Genomic DNA, 26,231 nt, shown 5'->3' on the forward strand with positions numbered 1-26,231 from the left:
AACATGTGGTGAATAGATGAAGCTTGTATTTAACTGTATTTATAAAATGCATTTCCTGCCATTTAGAGTGTTTATCCTCTGAATCCTCTATCAGCTATGAGACCTTCATTTGCCCACATGTGTATGTCAATCCTTCAATAATTGGGACAATACAATTCCTACAGCTGATGAGGCCACACACCAGGACTGGGTATTCATGTACAAATGTGCATGTGTGGGTTCAAGCAAGCATTCCAGGGAAGAGACTGGAAGGAAAGATACAGAACTTTTGCCATTAAGAACTAGAGGCCTTGTCCATCTACAGGTGAATGGATAAAGAAGATGTGGTAAATATACACAATGGAATACTACTCAGCCATAAAAAACAAATGAAATATTGCCATTTGCAGCAACATGGATGGACCTAGAGATTATCATACTAAGTGAAGTAAGCCAGACAGAGAAAGACAAATATCATATGATATGACTTATATATGGAATCTAAAAAAAGGATACAAAGGAACTTACTCACAAAACAGAAATAGACTCACAGACATAGAAAACAAACTTATGGTTACCAAAGGGGAAAAGGGAAGGAGGGATAAATTAGGAGTTTGGGATTACACACTACTATATATAATATAGATAAACAACAAGGACCTACTGTATAGCACAAGGAACTATATTCAATAGCTAGTAATAACCTATAATGGAAAAGAATCTGAAAAAGAATATATATACATATATTTATATATATAAAATAACTGAATCACTTTGCTGTATACCTGAAACTAACACAATGTTGTAAATCAACTATACTTCAATAATTAAAAAAAAAAAAAGCTAGAGGCCAGTGGAGCCCCACCAAGCCACGGGAGCTGCAGGTCTCAGAGGAGTCTTACTCTTCCGCAAAATCAGCGTGAACTACGTGGCACATGCTTCCCATATGTGATAGTTTGTTAAAAGACCACACTGCTTTGCAGCGCCTCCCATCAACAGAGTCTACTTCCCCATACCCTGACTCTAGACTGGCCCTTTGACTTGTTTTGACCACATTCTAGAATATGTTAGAAGTAGTCATATGCCAGTTGGAAGCCTAGACCTCAAGAGGTCTTGCAGCTTTGGCTCTTGCTGCTCTGGGAGCCCTTTTCCCACCACGTGAACAAATTCAGGCTAGCCTGCTGGAGCACAAGAGACCATCTGGCATAGAACGGAATCCTCCATACCAATCAGCCCACAGCCTACCTGGCTGCTGACTGCTGCCACTTAAATGATCCTAGTCATGACCAGAAGAGCCACCCAGCTGAATTCAACCAAATTGCCAAGCCATGGAATCATGAACTAGATAAATATTTATGTTTTAAGCCACTAATTTTTGGGGGTGTATGTTATGCAGCAAAAGCTAACTGATACACTATAATAAGTCTAGATTGTAATTTCTAAGTCTGCTCACATCAAGGTTGGCTTGTGCCACCACGTGGACTCAGAGAATCCTGATATCTTCTCTATAAAGTTCTAAGTTAGGGAGACTCTCTGAGTGACAGCACAAGAGACTTGGAAGGACCCTTAGGGAGTCCAACCACCTCATTACACTGTTAAGGAAATGCATTCATTACATAAGTATTTCCTGAGTGCCTCCTTTGTGCCAGGCATTATGGCCCAACAGGGGGGCACAATAGTGAATAAGAGAGACCAGATCCTGCTCTCAGGGAGGCCACAGTCTAGGGTAGAAACCAGATGTTATTCAAGTCATCCCACAAAAAAGCAGACAACCACAGTGACAAACGCTGTGAACTAAAAGGACATGGTACCATGAGACAGAATTACAGAGAAGGGACCTAATTTGGATTTGGGGGTCACCAAGAGCTCTCTAAGGAAGTGACATTTCGGCTGAAGCAAGTTGGTGGCAGCCTTGAGGTGGGAACGGAGCTCTCCACAGACACAGCAAGGTGTGTGGAGCTTTGAGTCCCAGCCCTGCAGGTTCAAATTCCATCTGTACTGCTCCCTGGCTGAGTCAGTCAACATCCTTGAGCCTCAGTTGCCTCATCTATGAAATGGGGTTAACGATACTGTCTTACTTCTTCATGGTACGTCTCAAAGCGGTCGTGAAGGTCAGTTGAAATAACCACTGAGAAAAGGGCAAACTGTCGAGTGTTGGGTGAACAGTTGAAGCTACTGTTAGCAACTTGGCGGGGGGACATTTATTTGTTCTCCAGCTACCCTGCAAAGGACTGTGCCCCCCCCCTCTGCCCAAGCCTAGAGCAGACGCGGAGCCCCACTGAGTCCCACTTGCCCTTCTTGGTGGAAGCACAGTACCAACCCTCTCCACTAGGGACTGAGCCAGTGCCGACTCCAGCATAGCACAGTTCTGAGAGCCAGGGCTCAGGATGTTAGCAAAATGCAGTTGAAACATTGTGAAAGGGCTCGGATAAGGTGTTCGGGAGTAAACTCTGGTCTTTTGAGACAATCACATTTCCAAGTGGATTATGGACAATTCAGTGACTTCTGCGATCTCTTCCAAAATGAGCATTTCCAGGACTGGAGTCTGGCTCACCAGTTCTTGCAGCTCGGCACAAGTCAGAGCAATATACAGGCAGCTTTTCAGCAGCCCCCCTGGTGCTCACACGGTCACAGGCCATAGAAGGGGTATGGCCTGGCGGGTCCACAGGCACACCCCTGCAGTGGCAGAGGAGGGGGCTGCAGCGCCCTGTAACAGAGGAGCTTCCACACCACGCTGGGATGACAACAGTATCTTCCCTCACCGGCAGTGTTCCCTAAGGGCCACAAGCCCATGTCTCTCTCATCTGTGTCCCCCACAGTACCTCTCACAGAGTAGGGCACATAAATGTTTGTGAATTAATAGGCTTCTGTTTCCCCAGCTGGAAAATGTGGTCCCAGCCACCCAACTGGGGCTGCCATGACCTCCACGACTACGTAGCCAGGGGTGGGGACAGCAGCTCCAGGGACAGGCTTGTCCTCCAGCTCCCCAAGTTTCTCAGCAGCTATGAAACCCCTCTGCCTTCCATCCAGCACCCTGAGCTGCTGCCTCCCAGCAGGCACCACTGCTTTAGGGAAGCATCTTCCAGGATGTTTGCGGGACCCTCCATGGGGTCCCAGGCTATAGTGAGGACCCTCTCTGGCATCTGAGTCTCTAGCAAGGATGCTCCCAGCTGAGAGAAACCTTAATTTCCAGAGCCCAGGCTCTCAGTGGCAAATCTGTCCAACTGGCATCTGGGGCTCCCAAGGGGCTGGGCTGGAGCTGGGGACAGTCTTGCCTGGGGATGACTCAGCCCCCTTCACCACCAAGAAAAGCTGCACAGAAAGCCTCTGCTCTCCTCCCTTTTCACCATGTCCACAACCCTCCCCAGCGGCATTAGACAACTCCAGGTGGGCAGGAGAGCCCCGAATGCTGATACGTGGGTGTGAGCACCTCCACGCCAACATCTGCCCCCATGGGTGCTGTGTGGTGACGAGAGGCAGGCAGCACCAGAGAGCATGTGACATCTCTATTCGTTGCTGCTGAAAACTTCCCCTCTGTGCATGGAGAGTGCAGACAACACATTTCGAGTTTTATCAAGTTTTCAGTGATGCCCACTGTAAGCCAACAGGAGCCAGGTAGTTGATGTACAGAAAACACTACAGTCCCAGTTTGACTGCCCAGTTGAGGGAGACTCAGCTGATATTCTTGATCATTCTAAGAGAGGACAATAGTGGGCTGACCTTCCTGCTCTGCACCCCTCCCATCCCACCCCGGGAGCAGCTTGGCTCCAGCCAGCCCAAGGCTAGACAGGGAGGACGGGGCACCCACCTGGCTGGTTGATAGGAGCTCTGGGTTTCCGTCACTCATCCCCACGTAGGCACTCTCACCATCAAACTGGAACAGAGAAAGAGAGGCAGCTCTGATGAAAATGGTCTCAAGAAGGGCCCAGGAGAAGCCAGAGGAGGTCAGGGGACTAAAAGCACTGAGGGGTAAAGACTCTGGAGGCTGGAGAAGCAAAGACTGAGCCCAAGATGCCCAGTCCCCATTTCAGTGGGACTCCCTCTAGGGTAGAAGGAGCAGTCCTTATTCTGTGACCTCTGATGGCTTGGGTTCATCACACTTAGGATGCAGAGAGGAAAACCTTTCTGCCTTTTATACCTTGTCCATAGATGTGTCAGGTTGCCTTGTCAGATACTGAGCTCCCCATCTCTGGAAGTATGCAAATATTTCTCCTGGCCAAAATGACATCAGGCTCTCAGCTAGAGCTGGAATTCCACAAGCTGGAGAGAGGCCAAGGTCTCCAGAGCCTTGGGATCAGGACAGCCTGCCCCCGACCCATCCTCCGGGTCTTACCAACCCAAGTGGCTCTGCCCCCTCACCTTTGACCCTTAGGCAGTGAGGACTGTGGTAAAAACCATGTACAGGAACTACACTCTGTGTTCTGAGCAGCTGTCAAGGCTGGAGTTGGGAAGATTTGTCTGCAAGAGGGAGCAGGTGTAGCGGGAGAAGCAGGGGCTCTGGGGCCACTGGATCCCCTTTTCCCTGATGTGTGATCTTGAGCTGGTGTCTGAACTTCTGAGGTGCCACATCTGTCAAATGGGGACAACGACAGTAGTCCTCTCTCCAGGGGATGCTGCACTGAAACATGCAAAGCACTTGGCCCAATTCCAGTTCCCTTCGCTTGAGACAAGTGTCTTGGGTCGGGTTCTCTAGAAGCAGAGCCTGAGACAAGGGTTCACATGCATGTGATCTTTGAGAAGTGCTCTTTAGAAATAACCTGTAAGGGAGGGAGGGATCAGGATAGGACAGGGGAAGGAGCTAAGCAAGGATGTGGTCCCAGCTGGAGAGTCGCTGTAGCCTGATCCCACCACAAGCTCTGGGGCATGGATGGTACCACAGAGTTAGTCCCAGCATGAAGCAAGAGGCTGCACTTTTGTAGCCCATGTACAGCAGTCATTGGCTGTGGGCTGCCCTTAAGGGACAGAAGGAGTCATAGCCTGAGAAGGGTGGCCCCCATTTGGCCAAGGACAGTTCTCCAGAGAATTGTGCCAGCTGTGAGCCATTTTTAGCCAGTGCTCACAGCAGATGGGAGTAGGCTGTGCTGGACAGTAAAGGGATCTGGGGGAGGGGGGGCACCAACAGCAGCTGGCCAGTTTACTGTAATTGAAAAAAACCCTTTTATTAGGTTATATTCATATGCTTCAAAATTCCCAAAGTACAAAAAGCAACAGAGTGAAAAGTCGCCTCCCCCCACCTCCCAGGCATTCACCGCCCCTCTCCAGAGACAACAGCTGCATCTACCAGCTTCCTATACATCCTTTCAGAGACAGTCCCTGTATATACATTAGAGTCATTGCTTTCACATAAATGACAGCATACTATACACACCATTTCGCACCTTATTTTTCTCCTAGCAACACATCCTGGAAAGTGTTTTATATCAGGACATAATTTTGTTTGCTGGTACCTAGTATGCCACAGTATGCTTGTAACATATATATTTAACTAGCTAAGCACGTGGGCAATTGAGTTGTTTCCAGGCTTTTGCTATTTCCGCATTGCTCCCGGGAATATTTTTGTACACCCATCATTTTGCATGGGTGTGAGTCTACCTGTAGGATTAGTCTGTATACTCACGACATCCGACCATGTGTGCGTCTGTAATTTGGATGGGCATCACCAAGCAGCCCTCGTGGAGGTTGGAAAAGTCCACAATCCTGCAATCATCAGTTCATCCAGACCCTCTTCGCTCTGAGAGGTTTTCCTGACAACCAGCTCAGATGCCAGCCTCCTACCTCGGTGGGCTCTGAAGCCCACTACCCCCGACTCCCTTGCCCTGCTTGCCCCTGTTCATCGTTCCACAGCCCCTTTACCTTCTAGCTTTCTACATAATTTACTTATTTACCACGTTCATTGCTTACAGTTGGATTTCCCCTACGAAAATGGAGGGGACTTGAGGTCGGGGTCTTAGTCTGTCTGGACACTGATGCCTCCCAAATACCTAGAACAGTGCTTGACACAGAGCAGATACTCAATAAAAGCTTGTTGAATGAATGAGTGAATGAAACAGCCACTACATCACTCACATTGTCTTTTACCAGGCCAATCTTTCCATCAGGGTAGTGGGATTAGGGTTTATACCCAAGTGCCTTCCCAACACAAGGATGGGCAGAGTCCTTTGGTGACTGCTGGATTTGCAAAAGAAAAGGCCATGCCATGCCTAGAGTCTGGGCATGACCCCAAATGCAAGGCTCCATCTACCACACTGTATCCCCGGAGCTCAGGCTTCAAGGCTCTGCTCAGAAACACCTCCTCCAAGAGGTCTGCCATGCTTTCACCTCCTTTGGCTGTCCCTCTAACAACATAGATTGTCTCCACATCTGTCTTCTGCCCCAGAGTGGGAGCAGCATGGAGGCTGGAACTGTGTCCTGGTCATCTCCAAATCCCACAATACCTGACACAGACTGGCGTCAGGAACGGGACTACGACTTAGGCAGGGTAGAGTGCTCTCAACAAAAGCTCCTGGGTACTTATCAGACGTGTCACCATGGCTACATGTTCTTCAATAAAAGTAAGACCTTTTGAAAAATCACACGTAATTTATATGTATGTTCTAAAAGAAAGAATGATGGGAAGTGGAGGGGGATGAAATTTAACCAGGTATTTGGAACATTTTATAAAGCAATAGTCATCAAACAGTATGGTATAGATTAAAAGTACAGGGACGTGTATTAAAGGAGCAGAGGGAAAGATATCCCCCAAACTCTGTGCAATATCCCATTAAATGCTGGCTAGAACGAAGCCACCCTGGTCCACTCTCTCCCCCGACATGCACAGCAGGCAATGAACAAATACTTGGTGAATGAATGAATATGCTTGGCACCGAGCAAAATGCTTTCCATAAAAGAGCACATTTAACCCTCACAACAACCAGTGTTTCAAACCAAGGAAACAGGTCGAGAGGATAAACAGTTGCCCAAGATCACGCAGTTAGGGAGACACTGCACTGCAGAGTGGTCTGTTTGCTTCCTGGGCTTGGCCTCTCCCACGAGGCTGTAAGCTCCTTGGCGGCAGGGATCACGGCCTGGCTGCACTCCCCGCCCCCCCCCCCCCACACACATAGCCAATCATTTGCCGGGGCCTGGCACATACTAGGTGTTCCATGTGTACGTGGTCGTGCTTCGCAGAGGGAGGAACTCCCCGCAGTGAGCGGTGGGGAATGGCGCTGGGGAGGGACAGGGACCCTGGATTTTGAGGCGTGTGTGCCGTGGGTAGTGCAGAGGTTGAGCAGCGGGTCCCCATGAGGTCATCAGAGCCCCCTCAAGTGGGCTTCTGCATTCACTTGTTTATTCAAACAAGAAAGAGCAGCCACATGCCAGAGCGAAGCTTGCTTCCTGCTTCAAGGAAAATCTGAGAAGTTGGCAGAGGTTCCCAAGGCAGGGCCTGGGTCAGCCTCCGTCGGGTCGCCCCTGGGCGCTTCGCATGGTGTCCTGGAGCACAGGGCTCGGCTACTGAGCGGCTATGAACAGAGGCCCCGAGGTGGTGGTTGGGTAGCTGGTGTCTCTTCTCTGCCCACCTCTGTCCAGCGTTCCACCACCTCTGAGCCCTTGTAGGGGGAAGGAAGGAGGGAAGGGGCCTCCGCAACCTCCCAGGCTTCCCCTGCCTTGGCCCCCAGGGCCCTAAGGTCTGAGACTTACCCCCTCAGCCCTCCTCTTGGGGTGGGGGGCTTTCTGGAGGAAAGAACCTGCGTGCCAAGGGGAGAAGTCACAAAGCCTAGACACTGAAGAGTCACCTCCTCCTCCGCGTGCACCAAACAGACTGAAAACGCCCACATGGACACCCACTGCACAGCGGTGACGCTGAATGAGCATCACACAAAGGTATACGACACACAGTGTGCCCAAGCATGGCTACAACATATGCATCACAGACTGGCGCGGGCCCACGGCACACACAACAGAGTGTTCAAGACAGCACTCAGTTACACACACACACCACACGCATGGGTAGCACCAACCATCGCAGACAAAGACGTCCAGAGCACAAGCGTCAGTGTACACGGCACAGACCCTTGACGGGGCTGGTACGCAACCGCCAGAGCCTGCACACACGGAAGGGAGGGGATGGCCAGATGAGAGTAAGTACCCCACCCATCTGCAATTGAATACGTATATAACTCAGAGAAACGTGCACACAAGCACATATGACCCACGCACGCAGAGACACACAGAGACAACAAAGAACTTAAATTCTGTGCGTATTTCAGTTTCTCAGTCCCTCAGTCAAAACTCTTTTTTCACACCACACAACCTTCCACACGCTTTAAAATGTGAAAAAAAAAAAAAGTGTGTGTGTGTGTTTCAGGAGGGTGGGGAACAACGGCCTAAGAATTTCCATGAAATGCCAGGAGAACATCTCTTACCACTGACTGGAATAGATTAATTTTCCCCATTTCATATTCTAATTATAATTCCTTTTCCCAGCGCCATCTTCAGTCGTCATTACAGCTGGAAGATTGTTCTGCGAAAGCCAGCCCTTCATCTTCTCTTCCCAAGAGTTTTGTCATGGAAATGAGTTTGGGAATCTGAAAGAATCCACATTTTTTGCAAATAGCGAATGTGTGGGGATAACCCTTTCATGACGGCCACCAACGAGAGGCTTCTGAAGGGTCTGTCTCTCCCCACAACGTGTGGTCCCCTTGGCGAGAGGGGCAGCTGGTCCTCTAGACCAACAGTCACCCCCCCCCCCACACACACACATGCACAAAGAAAAGGATAGATCCCTTTTCTATCTTTAAGCAAACGTAGCAAATAGGCAGCCAAGGTGAAAGGTGAGATGCCCTGATTTTAGCGAGTCGGATGATGCTAGTTCCATCTGTGCCCCTTGGGCAAGCTCCGTAACTGCTCGAAGCCTCCGTTTCCTTATTCTGATGACCCACAGAGCCACTGATTCACAGGAGGTGGAAATTAAACATCTGTGGCATGGACAAGTGTGTTAACTGGGTAGATGAATGGATGGAAGGAAGGGAGGGAATGAAGGATGGGATGGATGGATGGATGGATGATGGATGGTACAAATCAGCACAGTCTTATAGAAATATAAAGCAAGCCACATGTGTAATATAAAATTTTCTAGTAGCCACAGTTAAAAAAAAAAAAAAAACAGGGACTTCCCTGGCCGTCCAGTGCTTAAGTCTCCACGCTTCCTGGAATATTACTCAGCCATAAAAAGGAACGAAATTGGGTCATTTGTAGAGATGTGGATGGACCTAGAGACTGTCATACAGAGTGAAGTAAGTCAGAAAGAGAAAAACATATATCGTATATTAACACATATATGTGGAAACTAAACAAATGGTATAGATGATCTTATTGGCAAAGCAGAAATAGAGACACAGACGTAGAGAACAAACGTATGGATACCAAGGGGGGTGGGTGGGATGAACTGGGAGATGGGGATTGACATATATACACTACTGATACTATGTATAAAATAGATAACTAATGAGAACCTACTGTAAAGCACAGGGAACTCTACTCAGTTCTCTGCAGTGACCTAAATGGAAAAGAAATCCAAAAAAGAGGGGATATATGTATACATACAGCTGATTCATTTTTCTGTACAGTAGAAACTAACACAACATTGTAAAGCAATTATACCCCAATAAAAACTAAAAAAAAAAAAAAAAGACTCCGCATTTCCAATGCAGGGGGCGCAGGTTTGATCCCTGGTCGGGGAACTAAGATCCCACATGCCGCACTGCGTGGTATGGCCAAAATTTTTTTTAAAAATTAAAAATAAATTTAAAAATAAATAAATAAAATATAAATAAAGTTTAAAAAGAAAGTATAAACTGGTGAAATTAATTTTAAAGACATATTTATTTAACCCAATATATTAACAATATTGGTTTCAACATGTGATCAATAGGAAAATTGTAAATGAGATGGTTTACAGTTTTTTGATACTGTCTTTGAAATCCAGTATGTAGTTTACGTTACAGTACGTCTCAGTTTAGACTTAGCCACATTTTGAGTGCTCAAAAGTCACAGGTGGCTGGTGGTGAATAGAGAAGTAAATAGTTGGGATGGATAAGACGAGTGGATGGATGGCGGGTAGGTGTATGGGTGCAATATGGACGGATGAGTGGACGGATGGATGGATGATGGATGGAAGCGGGGGTGGGGAGATGAGTGGTTTAGGGAATGAGTGGGATAGATGGGTCAGTGGACAAAGAGATGACTCAGTGGTTGGACAGATGGAATTAGAAGGTGGGATGAATGGATGGATGAGCAGGTGGGTGGCTGGGATGAGAGGGATAAGCAGATGGATGAATGAGAGGGGATGGCTGGGTGAGTATGAAGAGACGGGTGTGACGGGAAGATGATTAGGATGGTGGATGAGATACACAGATGGCTGGAATGGGTGTGTGGGATGCCTGCGCTAATGGAATGGGCCGAATGGTGGGTGGATAGATAGGTCTGGTATTTCCTCCTCGATTCACACTTTCGTTGGATGATGCCACGGCTTCTTAGGGTTGCAACATGTCACTGACTTTCAAACACTCACCTTCAGCCAAGTTACCTCCAGATTGCAATGCACCATTTCCCCTGAACATTTCCCCCACTTGGTCCATGAGCACCTCAAGTTCAACACACCCAACACTGAACTCACGACACTTGTAGAAGCCTGCTCTCTCTCTGGCGGTCAGCCATCATGAGAGATGTCACCTCTACAGAGTACACTGTCAGTACCTCTGGGGTGACTCTGGACCCCTTCCATCCTACATCCTCCTGATCCAATCACCAGCAGAAGCTTTCTGCTCAGCTTCTTCCAACCCAACCCATCTTTCACCTTGGCTATCACTAGCAATCCTTCGGCAATCATTTCACTGCTCAGATCAAAACCCTGCAGTGACTCCACATCATTGACTCTGGCATCCAGGACCCTCCATGACAACCAGCTCTGAGATTCAGCTCCCACAGCATCCCTCAAGGCTGCAGGAACCTCCAGCAGCCTTGCCTTTGCACACATTGCCCCATCATCAGCCTGGGGCACCCTCCTCCTCCCTTTCTCAATCCACTGAAATCCAACTCTTCCTAGGTCTTTTTTTTTTTTTTTTTTTTTTTCTGGCTATGCACTCCAACCTTAACAGTCCTGCTTGCTTCTATAAATCCGTATTCTTGGGCCCAATCTTAAAGCCCCCATCTCAAGCCAGCTTTGGACTTAATTCAACTTCCATGTATAGTGTGATATACTGGGCAACAGCATTGATTCTTGAATAGGAGTATAAGTTCCACCACTTACTTAGCTGTGTGTGACCTTGGATTTAACTTCTCTTTGCCTTAGTTTCCTCACCTGTAAAATGGTAATGATGGCAGTTAATTATTACTGCCTCATAAGGTTTTTGATATCTGTTATCAGATATCAGATATGAGTTAATACCTGTAACATAATACTTAATAATGGTAATGGCTTTTGATAAGTGTTTAATAAATGTTATGTTTTATTATTATATGCTAAACTATTATCCCCTCATCAGCCCCAATGCCCCTCAGTCTTGCAGAGGACTGTATCTCCTATGTCTCTGAGACCATCAGATACTCCCTCAACTCTCTCCCCTCCTCCACATTATTAATATCACACCCATCCTGACCTCCTTTCCTTTAGTCTAAATAGGTGAAGTGTCTCCCTCCCATTCAAGGTGAGCCCTTTCACTCTGACCCCGTCCCTCTCATGTCTTTCCCTCATTCATTCCCACTCCTAGATCTAAGACCTAATTTAAATATGCTGAGGTAAAATGAAATCAGTCAATGCCCTTATATCAGGCACCAAGCACCTACAATGTACTGAGTACCACACTCCCAGCATCGGCGGTTTACCGTAAATAAACCTTGTCACAAGGCACTGAAAAGAGGTAAAAGCAAAGGGATTCTGAGGTCACAGAAGGGGCAACTGTCATTGTTCGTTGACTGGTATCTAGTGATTGTTTACCATGTGCCTGACATTGTACAGACACCAGCCATACTGTAATGATAATGACACAGCTCCTCAAGGAGCCCCCAGTCCTTTGGAGAAGCTTGGGCGAATAAAACGTTCCTATTCTCCAAATCTGAGACAGGAAGACAGGCCGTTCTTTGGCCATAGTCCCACAACAGGAACAAGTAACCACAAACCTTGTCTGACGCTCATCTCAATTGGTCAGTGACAGTTTTGTACCCACCCAGACTCTGAAAGTCAAGCGGTCAATAACAGCCTCACTCCAATAGCTACATGTCCACAGCTGGGGGTCAGCCTTTCCCAGAACCTCCTGCTTCTGAAAGTACCCCCATCCCTGGACTCCATGCTTCCCCAAACCCTACAAAACTCAGCTCTTGCTTGATTTGGACAGACTAGCTTTGCAAGGTACAGCAATGAATTCAACATCTTGTTTCTGATATAAAATGATGGCCTCATCTTTGACAAATGTGACAGTGGTAGGATCAAGTTATCACAGAGGAGTGAAAGAAGGGAGAAGGGCCTTTCAAGAGAAGTATCCTGAAAAGGATAACCTGGAAGCCCCATGATGGAGAACATATAGGAGTTGGCCAGGCAAAGAGCACGGAACATGACATCTGAGGCTGCTGTGAGCACAGGCCAGTGGGCACCTACTCTATGCCATACCTTATCCCAGAGCTGTGCCTGGTCATCTCACTGGAAAGCCCCAGAATTCCCAAGGCTTCATGACCAGCCCCACTGTAGACGTGAGCAGGGCAAGGCTAAGGGTGGTTGGGGAGCTTGCCCAAAGCTACCCAGTCAGTTCCAAATCTGCCCTTGATGTCAGGTACCAAAGCAACAGTTGTTCTGTAGAAGCTGCTGTCCCTCCCCTCTGCACAGAGACACAGATCAAAGACCAAAGATGCACAGTCCTCAGGCCGGCCAGTTGCAGGCACCAAGAGATACGCCTCATGGAGATCTAAAGAGGAAACAATCAAAGCAGCCTACACCGCTCCCGCCTGCCCCCACAGTGGGCCGTGAGAACACTCGTTCTGCACAGATAAAACAGTTCAAAAGTATAGAGGCAGCAAACGTGGCAGCTGCACCCTGGGCCCTGCCGAGAGTGCGGTTTTATGTGGAAGTCTCACAGAGAGATACACATCACACCAGGGAGATCATGGGGGAGGGGCAGAGAGGCGCTGCACAGAGGGAGCAGGACAGGGACAGGGCCTCAGGCTCAAACTCTGACCAGACCCCGTATGCTTAACTCCAGGTCCACCATCACTCAAAGAAGGATGACAGCACAGTGGTTACAAACATGGGCTCTGGTGCCAAGCTGCCTGGGTCTAAATCTTGTACTTGCTTTTCAAGCTGTGCAACTTTTTAACTAAGTTACTATGTCTCAGTTTCCTCATCCGGAAAATGGGCATGACTATCACTGGGATTAAATAAATTAATTTATGTGCTTAGAACTTTGCCTGGTACAGAGAAAGCACTCAAAATTGTTAGCTATTACTTATATTACTATTTAGACCTTACAGCAACCCTAGAAGCTTGCTATAATTGCCTCCCTTCTGTAGATGAAGAAACTGAGTGGGGCTTCATGCAAACCTGTGAGGTCCTAAGTGTGGGTAAAACCCCTTATGCCTCCGCCCACCATATGTAATTTGAAATAAAATTTGTAAGTTAAAATCTTTGTAAGACAGTCCAACTAGGGGCTAATTTTTTCTATGATGATGACATTCGCGCTTTGTTCCTAAATGTCAAATATCAATTTCTCTCCAAAAACAAGTTTTTCTCTTTATCAGTGCTTTGCCAGACGTGGCGCACATTCTTATTCTGCCCACCAAGAAATCCAGAGCTCTGATTGAGGCCCAGAGTGGTTAGGGGATCTGCCCAAGGCCACACAGCCAAGACGTGCCCAAGCTGAGTCTGCAGTCCAGGCTGCTGGACCCCCAAAAGACCACACTGGCTTCCCACCTCCACTGTTTCCAAGCTGTGTGAACCAGAGCAGGTAACCTCGTGACTCTGGGCCAGGAGCCTTGTCTACCAGGAAGGAGAGATAATGCCTTGGGCGTGGTCTGCCAGAGGGGCTGGGGGCCTCATGAGCAAGCCCAGTGTTGTAGCCACTGCAGGACCTGCTTCCCCACCACTGACCAGAGCTGGCTTGGATGGTGCCATGTGTTTTATCAATTAAAAATATTGGAAGGTAATGTAAAAAGACAGTGATCAATACAACTTCAGTGGCAGAGTGCTACCAGGCACCTGGCTCCTCCAAGAGGTGGGAATCATTGTCCCCATTTTATAGACAAGGAAGCAGGGCCTTCCCAGCTCACTCTAACCATCCTCCTTCTAGACCTGGCCTGTCCAGCGTGGTGGCCACTGAGCACTTGGAATACGGCTGGTCCAAACTGAGAGGTGTTTACATGTTAAACACATACCAGGTCTCAAAGACTTAGAACAACAGCAACAAAAGAATACAAAATGCCTCATTGGTATATTTATAGTGATTACATGCTGAAATGATAACATTTTGGATAGATGGAGTTAACTGAAATATATTATTAAAATTAACTTCACCTGTTTCTTTTTACTTTTTAAAATGCGACTACTAAAGAATTTGAAATTATGTAAGTGGTTTGCATTATACTTCTATTGGACAGTGCTGGCAGAGATGCTGTCCCAGCCACTATCTGCTCCAGACCCAGAATCTTGGAGACAGCAATAGCTGAATCCAATTCTCCACGAGAGATATGGGGAAACTGAGGCCCATAGAGGGAGAGTGACGTTTCAGGCAAGCAGCTGGTACAGAGGCATTCATTCACTCAACAAATGTTAAGTTCTAAGTGCTGGGATACAGCAGAGGAAAAAGTGTGGCGCCACATCCCAGACCAGAGGTGACATGGTGATGATGCAGGTTTCCTTGCCCGGCCAATACACCTGGGGACCAGGGCAGCTGGACTTGCACCAATTCCTCAGTTCCCCATTGCCACCTCAGATCACAGAGCTCAGAGACAGGAAGACATGGTGAAACTCCAGCTCCAACCCAGAGCAGATCCACCTCAAAGACCAATACTGAGCCCCCCAGCAGCTGCCAAGACATGCTGACGGGCAGGGTCTCTCAGAGGGCACAGCATGGCCTGGCAGGCCTGGGATTCTACCACTGGTGGCAGCTTACACACCGTCTGCATTACTGCAGATTTATGGCAAAAATTATCCTCTCTCTCAGCTCCATTTAAAGCCATTTGGAGCTTGCTCCCATCCCCGATTATAAATCTAATTGCACATTCCAAACAGACAAGCACTCATTAAGCTTTAATTATGCACATGTTGTTTTCAACAAACATTTTCATTTGGCCGCTGTGAGGGGGAATGGTTCCAGGGGGGCTGCCGACGCTGCCTGTGGCTGCAAGGAGCTGGGGCCCGAGAAGTGGGTCAGGGTGTGGTCTGTCCAAGAGCAGGACCAGGACCCCATCAGATCAGACCGATCAAGACTTTGATGGCCGTCCACCAGGCTTCTGCTGCTGGAGATGCCAACGCGCATCTTCTCAGCTGGTCCCACCTGCACCCCCAGTACGTCAGAGTCTCGTCTAAGCTGGAGCCAGTGGGCCTCTCTAGGGTGGGGAAGGGTGACCCACACTCCCAGCTCTGAATGATAAACCCTCCCCCATCAGCAGCTGTCCCTGCTCCCACCCCCCTCCCCCTGAACTGCCGCCATCTTTCTCCAGCACCTTCCATTCCTTCATCTGTCCACTCATTTATTCCACAACGATGGCCCAAGCACAGACTTGATCAGGCAGTGAGGGGCCAGTGGGGATCGTGACAGATAAGCCCCCTGTCTGGTTCTGCCCAGGTCATTCTCCGTCAAGGTCCATCTCACCACTGGGGGAAAAGTCTCAATTCTCTACTGTAGCATTCAAAGCACTTAAGAACCTCCATCCTGCCAAACCTGACTGTCTAGGCTGGCCTCCCACTCCTCTCTCACAGTCCTCCCCTGTTCTGCCTTTTCGGGATGTCCTGAGATCCCGGCATGGACCACACGCTCCCACACACCTTGGCCTCTGCGGCTCTGTACTCTCCACCTGAATCTCCCTTCTTGTTCTGTTCCTTGCAGTTAACTCCCAGTCATTCCCGCGCTGTTCCCCTCCAGGAAGCCATCGCTGATACCCACTCCTGGATCCAGCTGACCGGCCCTCTGCTTGGGGGAAGCTATGGAAGCATTTATTGGACCCTATAACGCTGTTACCAACTGCCACACGTCTGGCTCCTAAGACCACACTGCCCCGCTGTCTCCCCATAGCACCCTCTGCTCCAAGGGCGGGGAGGAGAGGTATCCACTCACTGTGTGGTCTCGAACAAGGCCTTCCTCTCTCTGGCCTCAATCTCCCCATTTGTACGTGGAACGGTTGAATGGGCGAGGCTCTCTGGGCCCTTTGTAGTTCAGTCAGTTTTAAGTTTTGTGGTTCGTTCAGCAGCTAGATCTTTCCCTTCCCACCTGAAGAGTGGCCCTGAAGCCACCGACGCACGTTCAAATGTTCAGCCGGGACCCTCGGAACACGGGGAGCTCACCAAGCCACGTCTAGAGTGTACAAATGGCGCCCACCCAGAGGTGGGGATGAGGGATCGTGGAGAACTCTGAGGCCACGCCTCACAGAGCTTCTGGAAAACGAAGCAAGGAAAATAAGTGTGTGTTTTAAGATGGTTATCAAGGTCCGTTCACATCTGATGGTTACCTGTTGTTTCCAGGGCAGGTGCCCTGGAAACAGACTCAGAGTGAAATCTGCCAGTTCGAAGTTTATTGGGGAGCGTGACAGCAGAGCGAGGGAAGCAGGTGGGCAGAGGGCAAGTTGAACCGTGATGCAGTCACAACAGAGGCCTCAGCCTGTCCCAAGGAGACTCTGGAGCTGGGATGGCTCTGTAGAGATGTCCTAAATTGAGGCAGGAGCCACTGCATTCCCAAGCAGGCCAGCCACTGGGTCCAGGCTGCCCTGGAAGAGGGTGACTGATAACCTTGGACAAGGTCCCTCCTTCCACCAAAGGCAACACCCAGAGACTCGGCTGCGAGTGGCAGCAGCCAACACTCTCCACAGCTGGAAGAATGAGCATCTCAATCGGGGAGGGATCTGGGTGACTTAGAACAGCATCCACTACAGCTATGATCATTTATTCATTTTAACTAATCCGTGCAACATTTACAGCCTGCTTAAGATATGTCAGGCACTCGTTTAATCGATTTACGAGTTTTAACTCATATAATCCTTACAACCAACCTACAAGGTGAGTTACTGCTTCTAAGGCTCCCATTTTACAGATGAGGAAACTGAGGTCAAGTGAGGTTAAGCAGCTTGCCCAAGGCCACACAGCTAGTTAAGTGGTGGAGTCAGGATTCGAACCCAGGATGTCCACCTCCAGAGCTGACGCTCTCACGATTGGGCTGTGCGACTTCCGTGGCCTTGCCCTGCTACTTACTCACGAAGGCACACGGCTATCCACCCGCAGCCTTCTGCCCAGAGGCTGGGCTGCGGTCAGCGGTCTAGAGCCTCAGGCTGCCCAGAGTGGCCAGTATTTGTACTTGACAATTATCTATCATCCGAGCGGTTGGGAACAAGTCCCAAAACTGATCCTTGCCAAAGACAATTAACTAAAAGCCACATGAGTGTACGTTGTGGGGACTGTGGCTTGGGGGAGTGAGTGTGACTGAGACAATGAGAAGCAGATGATTTGGAAGATATTTTCTCCCCAGTGCTACAAAACAAGCCCTCAATCATGCCACAAAGGGCTGGTATTGTTGGAAGGGAAATATGTCAACGACAGCGTTCAATCGTGGGGCGGTTAAAAAAAAAAAAAAAGAAAGAAAGGAAAAGAAAACAAAATCTTTTGAAATCGTAATTTGACCTAGAAAGGTTTTCTAGGTCACCTGAACTTGACACTTAATGCCTCTAACCCCAAAACCTAACATAGACAAAGTACCAAGTTCACTTCCTTCTGTCGGTACCAGATAACACAGGAAATATTTGTAAACACTGCTACTATATTTTTTAGCGCTGTATTGAAATCAGCCCTTGGACTTGGGAGCTGAGAGAACACTGGAGCAGACCGGTTTTGGAAGCCTAGGCTCTGCACTTAGCTGCTGTGTGGCTGTGTGGCCATGTGGCTGGGGCAGGAACCTCACCTCTCTGATTCTCAGATGCCTCTCCTGTAAAATGGGAATGGGACTGGCAGGGCTGTGCGTGCCTCCTGTCAGTGTGCGGGCACACCGAGGTGCCCTAGAGAGGCTGGATTCCCCTATCGCCCCTGCCATTTGCCTAGGCTGAGGTCCACTCCTCTGTTCTTCACTACGGAAGCCCTACGCCCTAGGTCTGGGCTCTCCCTGGAGACCCTGCAGCACAGAAGCCAGGAGGGCAGTTAGGACGTCTGGGTCCGGACCTTCTTCCCGGACACAGAGAGAGAGAGAGAGAGAGAGCGCGAGAGAGAGAGAGAGAGAGAGAGAGAGAGAGAGAGCGCGAGCGAGCAAACCCCACTCCAAGGCAGAGCACATGCCAATGAGTTCTTCAAATTCATCTTCACTGCCAAGCCACCCAGTTTAAGATAAATTATAGAACCTCAGGGCTGATAGGCTCTTAGACTCCTTCCCATGATCCCACTGGGGAAACGGAGGCCAGGGCTGGCAGACAGCCCCCAGTGACTGGCCACAGCACGCCAACGGTTAAAACCACCACAATACTGGGGTCCCCGAGCCTGTGCCTCCAGAAGATAACAAAGACCAGTTACCCTCAAAATCCAAGATGGTGGCAGCACCCCCGCCTTCCCCAATCCCTGATCTGAGAATCTATGATGTAACTGGCCATGTGCCAGGCTCTGAAGGTACCAGGGACACAGAAACGATCCCCAGGGAAGCTTGGGGCCCAGAGGCAGTACAGACACCAGCACTAATGACAGCTGGGGTGATGAGGCATTAGGTAGAGATAGGCCAGGTGAGACAGTTGATACACACCTGCCAGGTAGAGGGCCCAGAGCGATCAGAGAGCTGGGCGGCGAGGCAGCTGGGAGGGCGAGAGAACTGGTGTGTGTGTAGGTGTGAGGTGGGCTACAGTGCGGCGTGCATGGGAAGACTCAACATCCACTGAAACAAACAGTGAGAGTTTGAAGCAATATTCCTAACAGATGAGCAGCTGGGGAGGTGTCATCTAGTTTGGCCAGAGGGAAAACATTCTGTGAAGCAACAGTTAAATAATTAAAGCAGTGGGGCAGGGGTGTCAAAGGAGAACTTTAAATCAATGAAACAGAAGAGAAGGTAGAGAATTAGACCCAACTCTGTACGGAAACACACTATGGTTAAGGAGGGCAATTACTCTATGCCAGGCATCACGTGACGTGATTTACTTAAGATATTTCACTCAATCTTTGCAACGAGCCTACAAGGGAGATGCCACGACCCCCTTTTACAGAGGAGAAAAGCTCGATGTAAGCAGCGTGCTCAAAGGTTACACGGCTAGAAAGTGGCAAAGCCAGAATCTTAACTCTGCGAGCTCCTGCCCATAACAACTACTCTATTTTGTCTCTCCTTTTGGAAACAAAGAGACAAAGACCAATTATTTCATAAACAGAATGGGGATAACAGGGTTATCCTGTTCCTACTTAGGAACACTGGACTAGATACCCGTTGCAAGCCACCTACCAAAACGTACTCTAAACAGATTCAAGAGTTAAGTCTAAAAAGTCATGTTATAGGGAAATATCAGAAAACAGAACAGAATGTTTATCAGATCTCTGGCGGCAGGATAACTTCCTCAGCCCTTGAAGCAATCACGGAGGAAGGGAGATTGACAGATTCAAATATATACGCATTGATATCTTCTGTAGAAGGAAGCATGATAAAACCAAAATGAAAAGGACATCGGACTAAGAAAATATCAGCACCAACTATGAGACAGTTAATAAATACGATGCAGAAATGGCTCAGTCAAATTAAAGAGAGCAAGATGCCGACAGACGAAAAAGACACAGGACACAAACAGGAAAGTCACACAGGAGGCAATCTACCAAGAGACAAATACATAGGAAAAAATGTACCCTTGATTCTATGGAAATGGGAGAAATGTACATGAAACACACGAACTATAATGAAACTGGGATACTTCCCCCCATTGCTGACATGGAAAACAGTTTCCAGCCTTCTGGAAAGGAATATGGCAGCCACCGCCAGGCAGATAGCCAGCCAGAAGCAGGGTAGATGAGTACCCAAGACCCCTGCCTGCTGCCTCAAGAGTCACCCCCTCACCACACTGCCCATCTGTCTCAAGTCCACCCAGTCTGGCTTGAAACAGCTTTCTGTTCCGAGTGCTGGGGATGGTACCAGTGATGGACAGGATACAGTCTTTGTCCTCCTGAGCATCTGGTGCAGTGAAGAGGACAGGACCAGGAACTATAAGTGGGTGATAAGTGCACTGGGAGCCAGAGTTCATGGGAGCCTAGAGACTTCTCAGAGGAGGTGGCTTCTAAGCCAATCTACCTACAGGCTGAGCAGAATTAGCCAGGTGAGGGAGAAGGCACCAGATGGGACAGGACAGGCAGGCTGGTGGGAACAGCATTTGCCAAGGACAGAGGGCTGGAGAGGAGGACCCACTTACTTAGGGGAGGCAGTGAGAGCTGAGCTGCAAAGGCAAATAGGACCTTATCACGATGGGGCTTTTCAGGGCTACGCAAGGTGGGGGTGGACGGTTGAGACCAAAGCCCAGACTGTGGGTTGCATTTTAGAAACTGGCTTCTTAGCTTCAGGTAAAGAATGGATGGGGGAAAGTAAGACTGGAGCCTGTCTAGGAAGCCAGGCAGACGCTTCTGTGGTGATCCAGGGGTGGAGCCCAGAAGCAGGACTCTGAGCAGGGAAGAAACACTTGCTAAAGCAATAATAAGTAAAAGAGTGTGGCAGTGATTCAAACATAGAAATTTATATTGATGGTTAGAAAGGGAAGCAGGGTTGAAGCCAGAATAAAACCACGACAGTCTCCAGTATATTTTCCAAAATTCAGAACTAAGAGTCTCAGAGATGAATGAAAACTGCCAAGAGCAAGGGATCACCCAAGAGTCAGAAAGGGGGTGACTCACGCAGTTTGCAAACCCTAATTTCCTCTCCTTGGTCACACACTTCCTTCTGATTTCTTTTTCTGATGATTCATAAGAAAAAAAAATTTCCCCTTTTAAATTCAAACCGGAAATGCTTGAGCACCGGAGCTTACCCTGCCCAAGCCTTAACCTTGGCCCCTCAGCCAACAAAACCCAACTTAACCCCAGGTGACTAAAAAGACACTGGCTGCTAAGAAACCAAGAGGAAACGAGGTTTCTGGCTCTGCCATGTCTGTCAAAGGCCCCTGTGGACCCTCCCAGACCCCAGGAGGGTCTTCAGCAGCAACTCACACACCCAGGTCCACAGCCCCTTAGCCAGAACCCAGGGAGTTTCAGAATTCAGAATCTGTTTGGATTTCATAAAAGTGAGAAAGTGAAGATTCCACAAATTAGGTAGTAGCCTCTGTGGGGTCTGGGACAACACCTGCAGTTAAAACACATTCAGATTTCTGCAGTGAATCCTATGAATGTTCACACAAGAGGGCTAAGTGAACTTATATCTGTTAGTTTAGATCAGGCTTGGGGGCCTAATGAGTTTGCAGCATATTTACAAGATAACTGCTGGTTGCAGAGCCTTTTGGATTTCAGATAAGGGAGTTCAGAACTGAATCAAGCACTGGGCACACATGCGCTAGGCCCTTGCTGGGACACTGTCCCTCCGTATGCCCATTTTACAGATGAGGAAACTGAGGCTCAGAAACATAAAGGAAACTGCCCAAGGTCTCACAGCTATTAGATGACTCAGCTGACATCTTTCCACAGGTACACATGGATCCACCAGGCTGCCGAAATGCCAGGCAGAGCATTTACCATTACAGGGAATGTGGGCAGCACTGGGAGCGGGTCAGGACCAGGTGCAACAGGAATTGGGTCCCTGCAAGGTGTCTGTCTCCTCAGGCAGGCCTGGGAGCATCAGCCGTCCCCACAGGCCCAGAGCTCCCTGAATCCACCACAGACATGGTCCTAGCCCCCGAAAGCCTCAGAGTCCCCTGGAGGAGGCAGGTGACAAACAAACACACAAAAGTGTCTACAACTGTGACAAATGCTGTGAAGCAAACAGAGTGCAGAGATAGAAGATGGAGAGAAACACAGAGTACTTGAAAAGGTCTCTCTCTCGAGGTGACAGTTTAACTGAGGGAGCCCTGAAGGAGGAGAAGGGCCCTGCCACGTAATAGGTCGGGGGGTGGGCAGCAAGTACAAAGTCCCTGGGGTCAGCCAGCAGAAAGCTCTGGCATGAGGGGAGGCATAATGTGGCTGGAACACGGTAAGCAGAGGGGCAGGAGCAAGGATGAGATCAGAGCAGTCGGCAGGGGCCAAAGCATGTGGGGCCCTGGGGTCGTGGTGGGGACTTGGATTTTATCTCAAATGGGAAGCCACTGGAGAGTTTTTGCAGAGAAGCAACGTGCTCTGATTTCTATTTTAAAAGATGACTCAGGCTGCCACATGGAAGACGGATTCCATAAGACTCCATTCTCTGAGTCTCAGTTTGCTCATCTATACAATGGGTTCATGAGAAACCTTGTGAAAAGCATAACCAAGGGCTGTCGGGCAGACAGCTGACTCTTGGAAAGTAGAAGAGCAAAGCCTGGGTTTTCCCACCTAATCACAAACCAGGAGAACCCAGTCCTAAATCATCCATACACAAGTCACTCCTCTGCTCGAAATCCTTTAAAGGCTCCCCACAGTCCTCAGGATAAAGACTCACCTCTTTCCCTTGGTCCTGAGGTCCTGCTTGGTCTGGCTCTTGATTTCTCCAGTGCCATCCCTCACCATCTCCCACTGGACCTCTACTCTCCTGCCAACTCAACAACTCGTAGAATATGCCAAGGTCTCCGTTCCACTGGCATTACTTAGTCTCCCCCTCCTTCCTACAACCGCTGATGAGCACTTACCCCGGGCCAGCCCTGCCCCGAACATTGAGAGGCTCAAAAAGTGGCTGAGGGCGTGTGTGCATATACATGGAAGAAGAATCCAAAATACCCATCCTGACCCTCTTCTCATTGCTGGGCTGGTTCTTATCCCCTCTCTCATGCATCCACTTCCTGAAGGAATATTTATTGAGTATGTGCTTGGTGCCAGACACTATTCCAGGCCCCTGAGATACAGGAGTGACCAAAGATCCTTGGAGCTTCCCTTTTGCATTGGAGACAGAAAATAAACGATAAACGTAGTAAGTCATTTACTTAGTATGTTGGACGGTTCTAAGTCTTACATGGAAAGAAGAAAAGGTTGGGCAGGTGAGATGAATCAGGAGTGGTGAGGTGGAGGGTACGCGAGTTTAAACAGGGTGGTCACGGTGGGCCTCACTGAGAAAGTGATAGTCGAGCAAAGACTGGAAGGAGGTGAGGGAGTGAGCCGGGCAGGTAGGTGGGGGAGAAACAGCCCGTGCAAAGGCCCTAAGGTGGGAGTGTGCTGGTGGAGACCACTAAGGTGGGCAGAGCAAGCGACGGGGGAGAGGAGGAGCAGCCAGAGAGGTAACAGGGGACAGAGTGTGCCCCACAGATGGCACTGAGATTACCCCTCCCCAGAGAGAGGAAGGCAGCACTTTTTCCGCCTGCTTTATCTGATGCTGTGGTTGGAGGAGCAGGCAAGGGCAGGCGTGGGGGCTGCATAGCTCGGCACATCCGAGGAACCACATGGGGCCCCAGAGCAGCTGACATCCGCTTGGCCTGTGGCTTCTTCCTGTGGCTTCTGCATCTCAGGTTGCCCCGATAGCTGCTCCTGTTTGCTCCTGTTTGGGGTTCGATGCCGAGCTCCTCTGTGTACGGGATTGGGGGTTGCTCTGGGCCTGGCCCCTCTTTAGGTTTACTCTGCTCGGAGAAATGGGGAGTGGCCACTGAAATGTTCCAAGTGCCTTTGGGGACATTTACTGTCCAGCAAGTGGGAAAAGAAGAGGGAATTTGTTATAGGTGTCATCTTGTCAATCCTCTTGACTCTCAAAGCTCACAGAGGTTGTGGCTTTCTGAGGTCACACAGCCAAATCAAACCACAGGCTGAGGATTCTGATCCAGTCTGTCTAGGTCTGAAGGCTGTTAATTTGCAAAGGATTCTTCGCATTTACTTTCTAAAGTAATGTTTCCCAAGCAGATAGTCTGTGCTATCCAGCCTTCCAGGAGGCATGAGGATAAAGGTGCATCATACATGGCTTCAGTCCCCTCCGTGCATCACAGCACCGATGGGAAGGGCACAGAGAAGGGGTCCCTGGCTCAGTCTGTTGGGGGTGGGATGAGGTGGCAATCAGAGAAGGCTTCTAGAAAGCAGTGATGCCACAACTCTGTCTGCAAGAATAAGCAGCAGCTCGAGGGGTAGAGAAAACATATTCTGGACAAAAGGGTCTGGGTGTACAAAACCGAGAAGCATGATAGTTTGGTTATTAGGGGAGGGGCTTTAGGCAGCAGCAGGGCAGTGATTCTGCCCAGGAGGGAGGAGACAGAGGCTAGCTCTGACTGCAAAACCTGAGATCCGACAGGTGCCCCCGCCCCCAAGCAGGCATATGATGGATTTTGAAACAGGTCCAGTGGGTACAAGTGACCAAGGCTTCAAGCAGGGGATTGGTTCCCGGAGATCCCGCTGGGGGCTGTGAGCAGAGCAGACTCTAAGAGGGAAGGCGGAGGCAGGGAGGCCTGGGTAGAGGCTCCAGTGTCACCCAACCACAGGTAAGAGTGAAGCAGGCAGACGTGGTTGTACCCTGAAGACACAACCAGCAGGGAGTACGGCAGACAGAGGGGTCAGGGATGACTTAAGCCAAGTAGTGTACAGTCATGATGTTTACCAAGATGGGCGTGATGGGGGAGGGCAAGTCTGGGGTTGGGGGCACGTGAACCGAGATAAGGACCATTTCGAGCCACCATCTCCTTCAGGTGAACACTCTGGGGTGAGGACGTGCAAATCAAAGCTGCCTTTCTACACTATTCCCCCATCCTTAAGGGACATCCGTTCCCCTGGCCCCAACTGCTCTGCATAGCAAGTTAAGACCCGCAGAAGGTAAGAATGTTGCCGCAAGTCTCATGGCCAGAAATCACGAGAGCGAAGCCTGCCCACCCAGGCCCCCGATTCCCATCCCAATGCCCATCTCCACAGACACCCGACAGCGGGGGAGCCCTCACACCCTCCCTGGAAAATGTCACCGCAGGGTCTGGGAGAAGCTGGGGAATCCACTCCCCGTCTATGATAGCTCAGGACTTCGTCTGCTGTTGTTCACACATGTGAACATTTGCCAGGCCTCCTGGCTAGACAGAGATGGCGACTCCTGGGCAGCCCTCGGGCCCCTGAGGCAATCACAGTGGGTGCCACAGGGACGGCCCAGCTGTGCCCAAGCCGCCTCCTCGGGAAACCCTGCATCCCTGCTTCTGCTCCCAATTTCATTAATTACTGGTTTGTGGATGCACGAGGCAGCAGGGAAAGAGTCGTTACGGGCGCCGCTAATGATGGGAAGGAAATTAATTTCAAACATGCAGTTCATCCTCCTCTGGAGGGTCCCCACACAACCCTGATTTCCAACAAGGAGTAAAACAGTAGGGGCTGCTGGGACCAGCCTGAATTATTTCTCTGAAGGAATCAGAGACCAAAAAAGGTGAAGAACTTGCCCTAGATCACAAAGCAATTACAATAGCAGGGTACATACTTGCAACTGCGGTTTCCCACTCCCTGGGCACCTTTGTTCTTTCTGTAAATATTCAGTGGGTGCCTGCTGTGTGCCACACCCTGTCAAAGGTTCTGCAGGGTCCCTTCCTCAAGAGAGATGAGTATTTTTATTTACTGAGCACCAACAAAGTGCTTGATAGATCTTGTTTAATCCTAACAATCCATCATTTTGTAGGAGAGGAAACTCTGGCTCAGAGAGGTAAGGTGACCTGCCGGAGATCACACAGCGAGCGCAGAGTAGAGCCAGGACTCAAAGCCAAGTGTTAAACCTGGGTTCAGCTTCTGTTCTCCAGGTTTGGGAGATGTGTGGGGATGGGGGTGGGGGTGGTGATACTCCAGCCACACCCTCCCTTCCAAGACCACTCCCTCCTCGCTTCCAAGGCCTTTCTCCCTGACCCAGGGTTCTCAGCAAACACTGGTTTACTAGCTGGCTTTTGTCTTGAGATCCCAGTTGTATTATACAACGCTGGTGACTGGTATTCAGTAAGCTGTTCAGGAAGTGTTAAAAATTAGAGTCAGTTCTGTTTCA

At 49.3% G+C, this 26,231-nt stretch overlaps 1 protein-coding gene across 8 annotated transcripts in view; it reads right to left on the reverse strand.

The window, feature by feature from the left end:
* Positions 1–26,231, reverse strand: part of TOX2 (TOX high mobility group box family member 2) — a 270,975-nt gene that overhangs the window by 77,933 nt on the left and 166,811 nt on the right. For all 8 annotated transcript variants that reach the window (XM_082361736.1, XM_082361740.1, XM_082361739.1 and 5 more), the window contains one exon: positions 3,788–3,853. In XM_082361736.1, coding sequence (XP_082217862.1) covers positions 3,788–3,853 — 66 coding nt within the window. The remainder of the gene's footprint in view (positions 1–3,787; positions 3,854–26,231) is intronic.

The sequence above is a fragment of the Balaenoptera borealis genome, assembly GCF_965194805.1.
Source record: "Balaenoptera borealis genome assembly, chromosome: 16".
In the NCBI taxonomy this organism is placed as follows: Eukaryota; Metazoa; Chordata; class Mammalia; order Artiodactyla; family Balaenopteridae; genus Balaenoptera; species Balaenoptera borealis.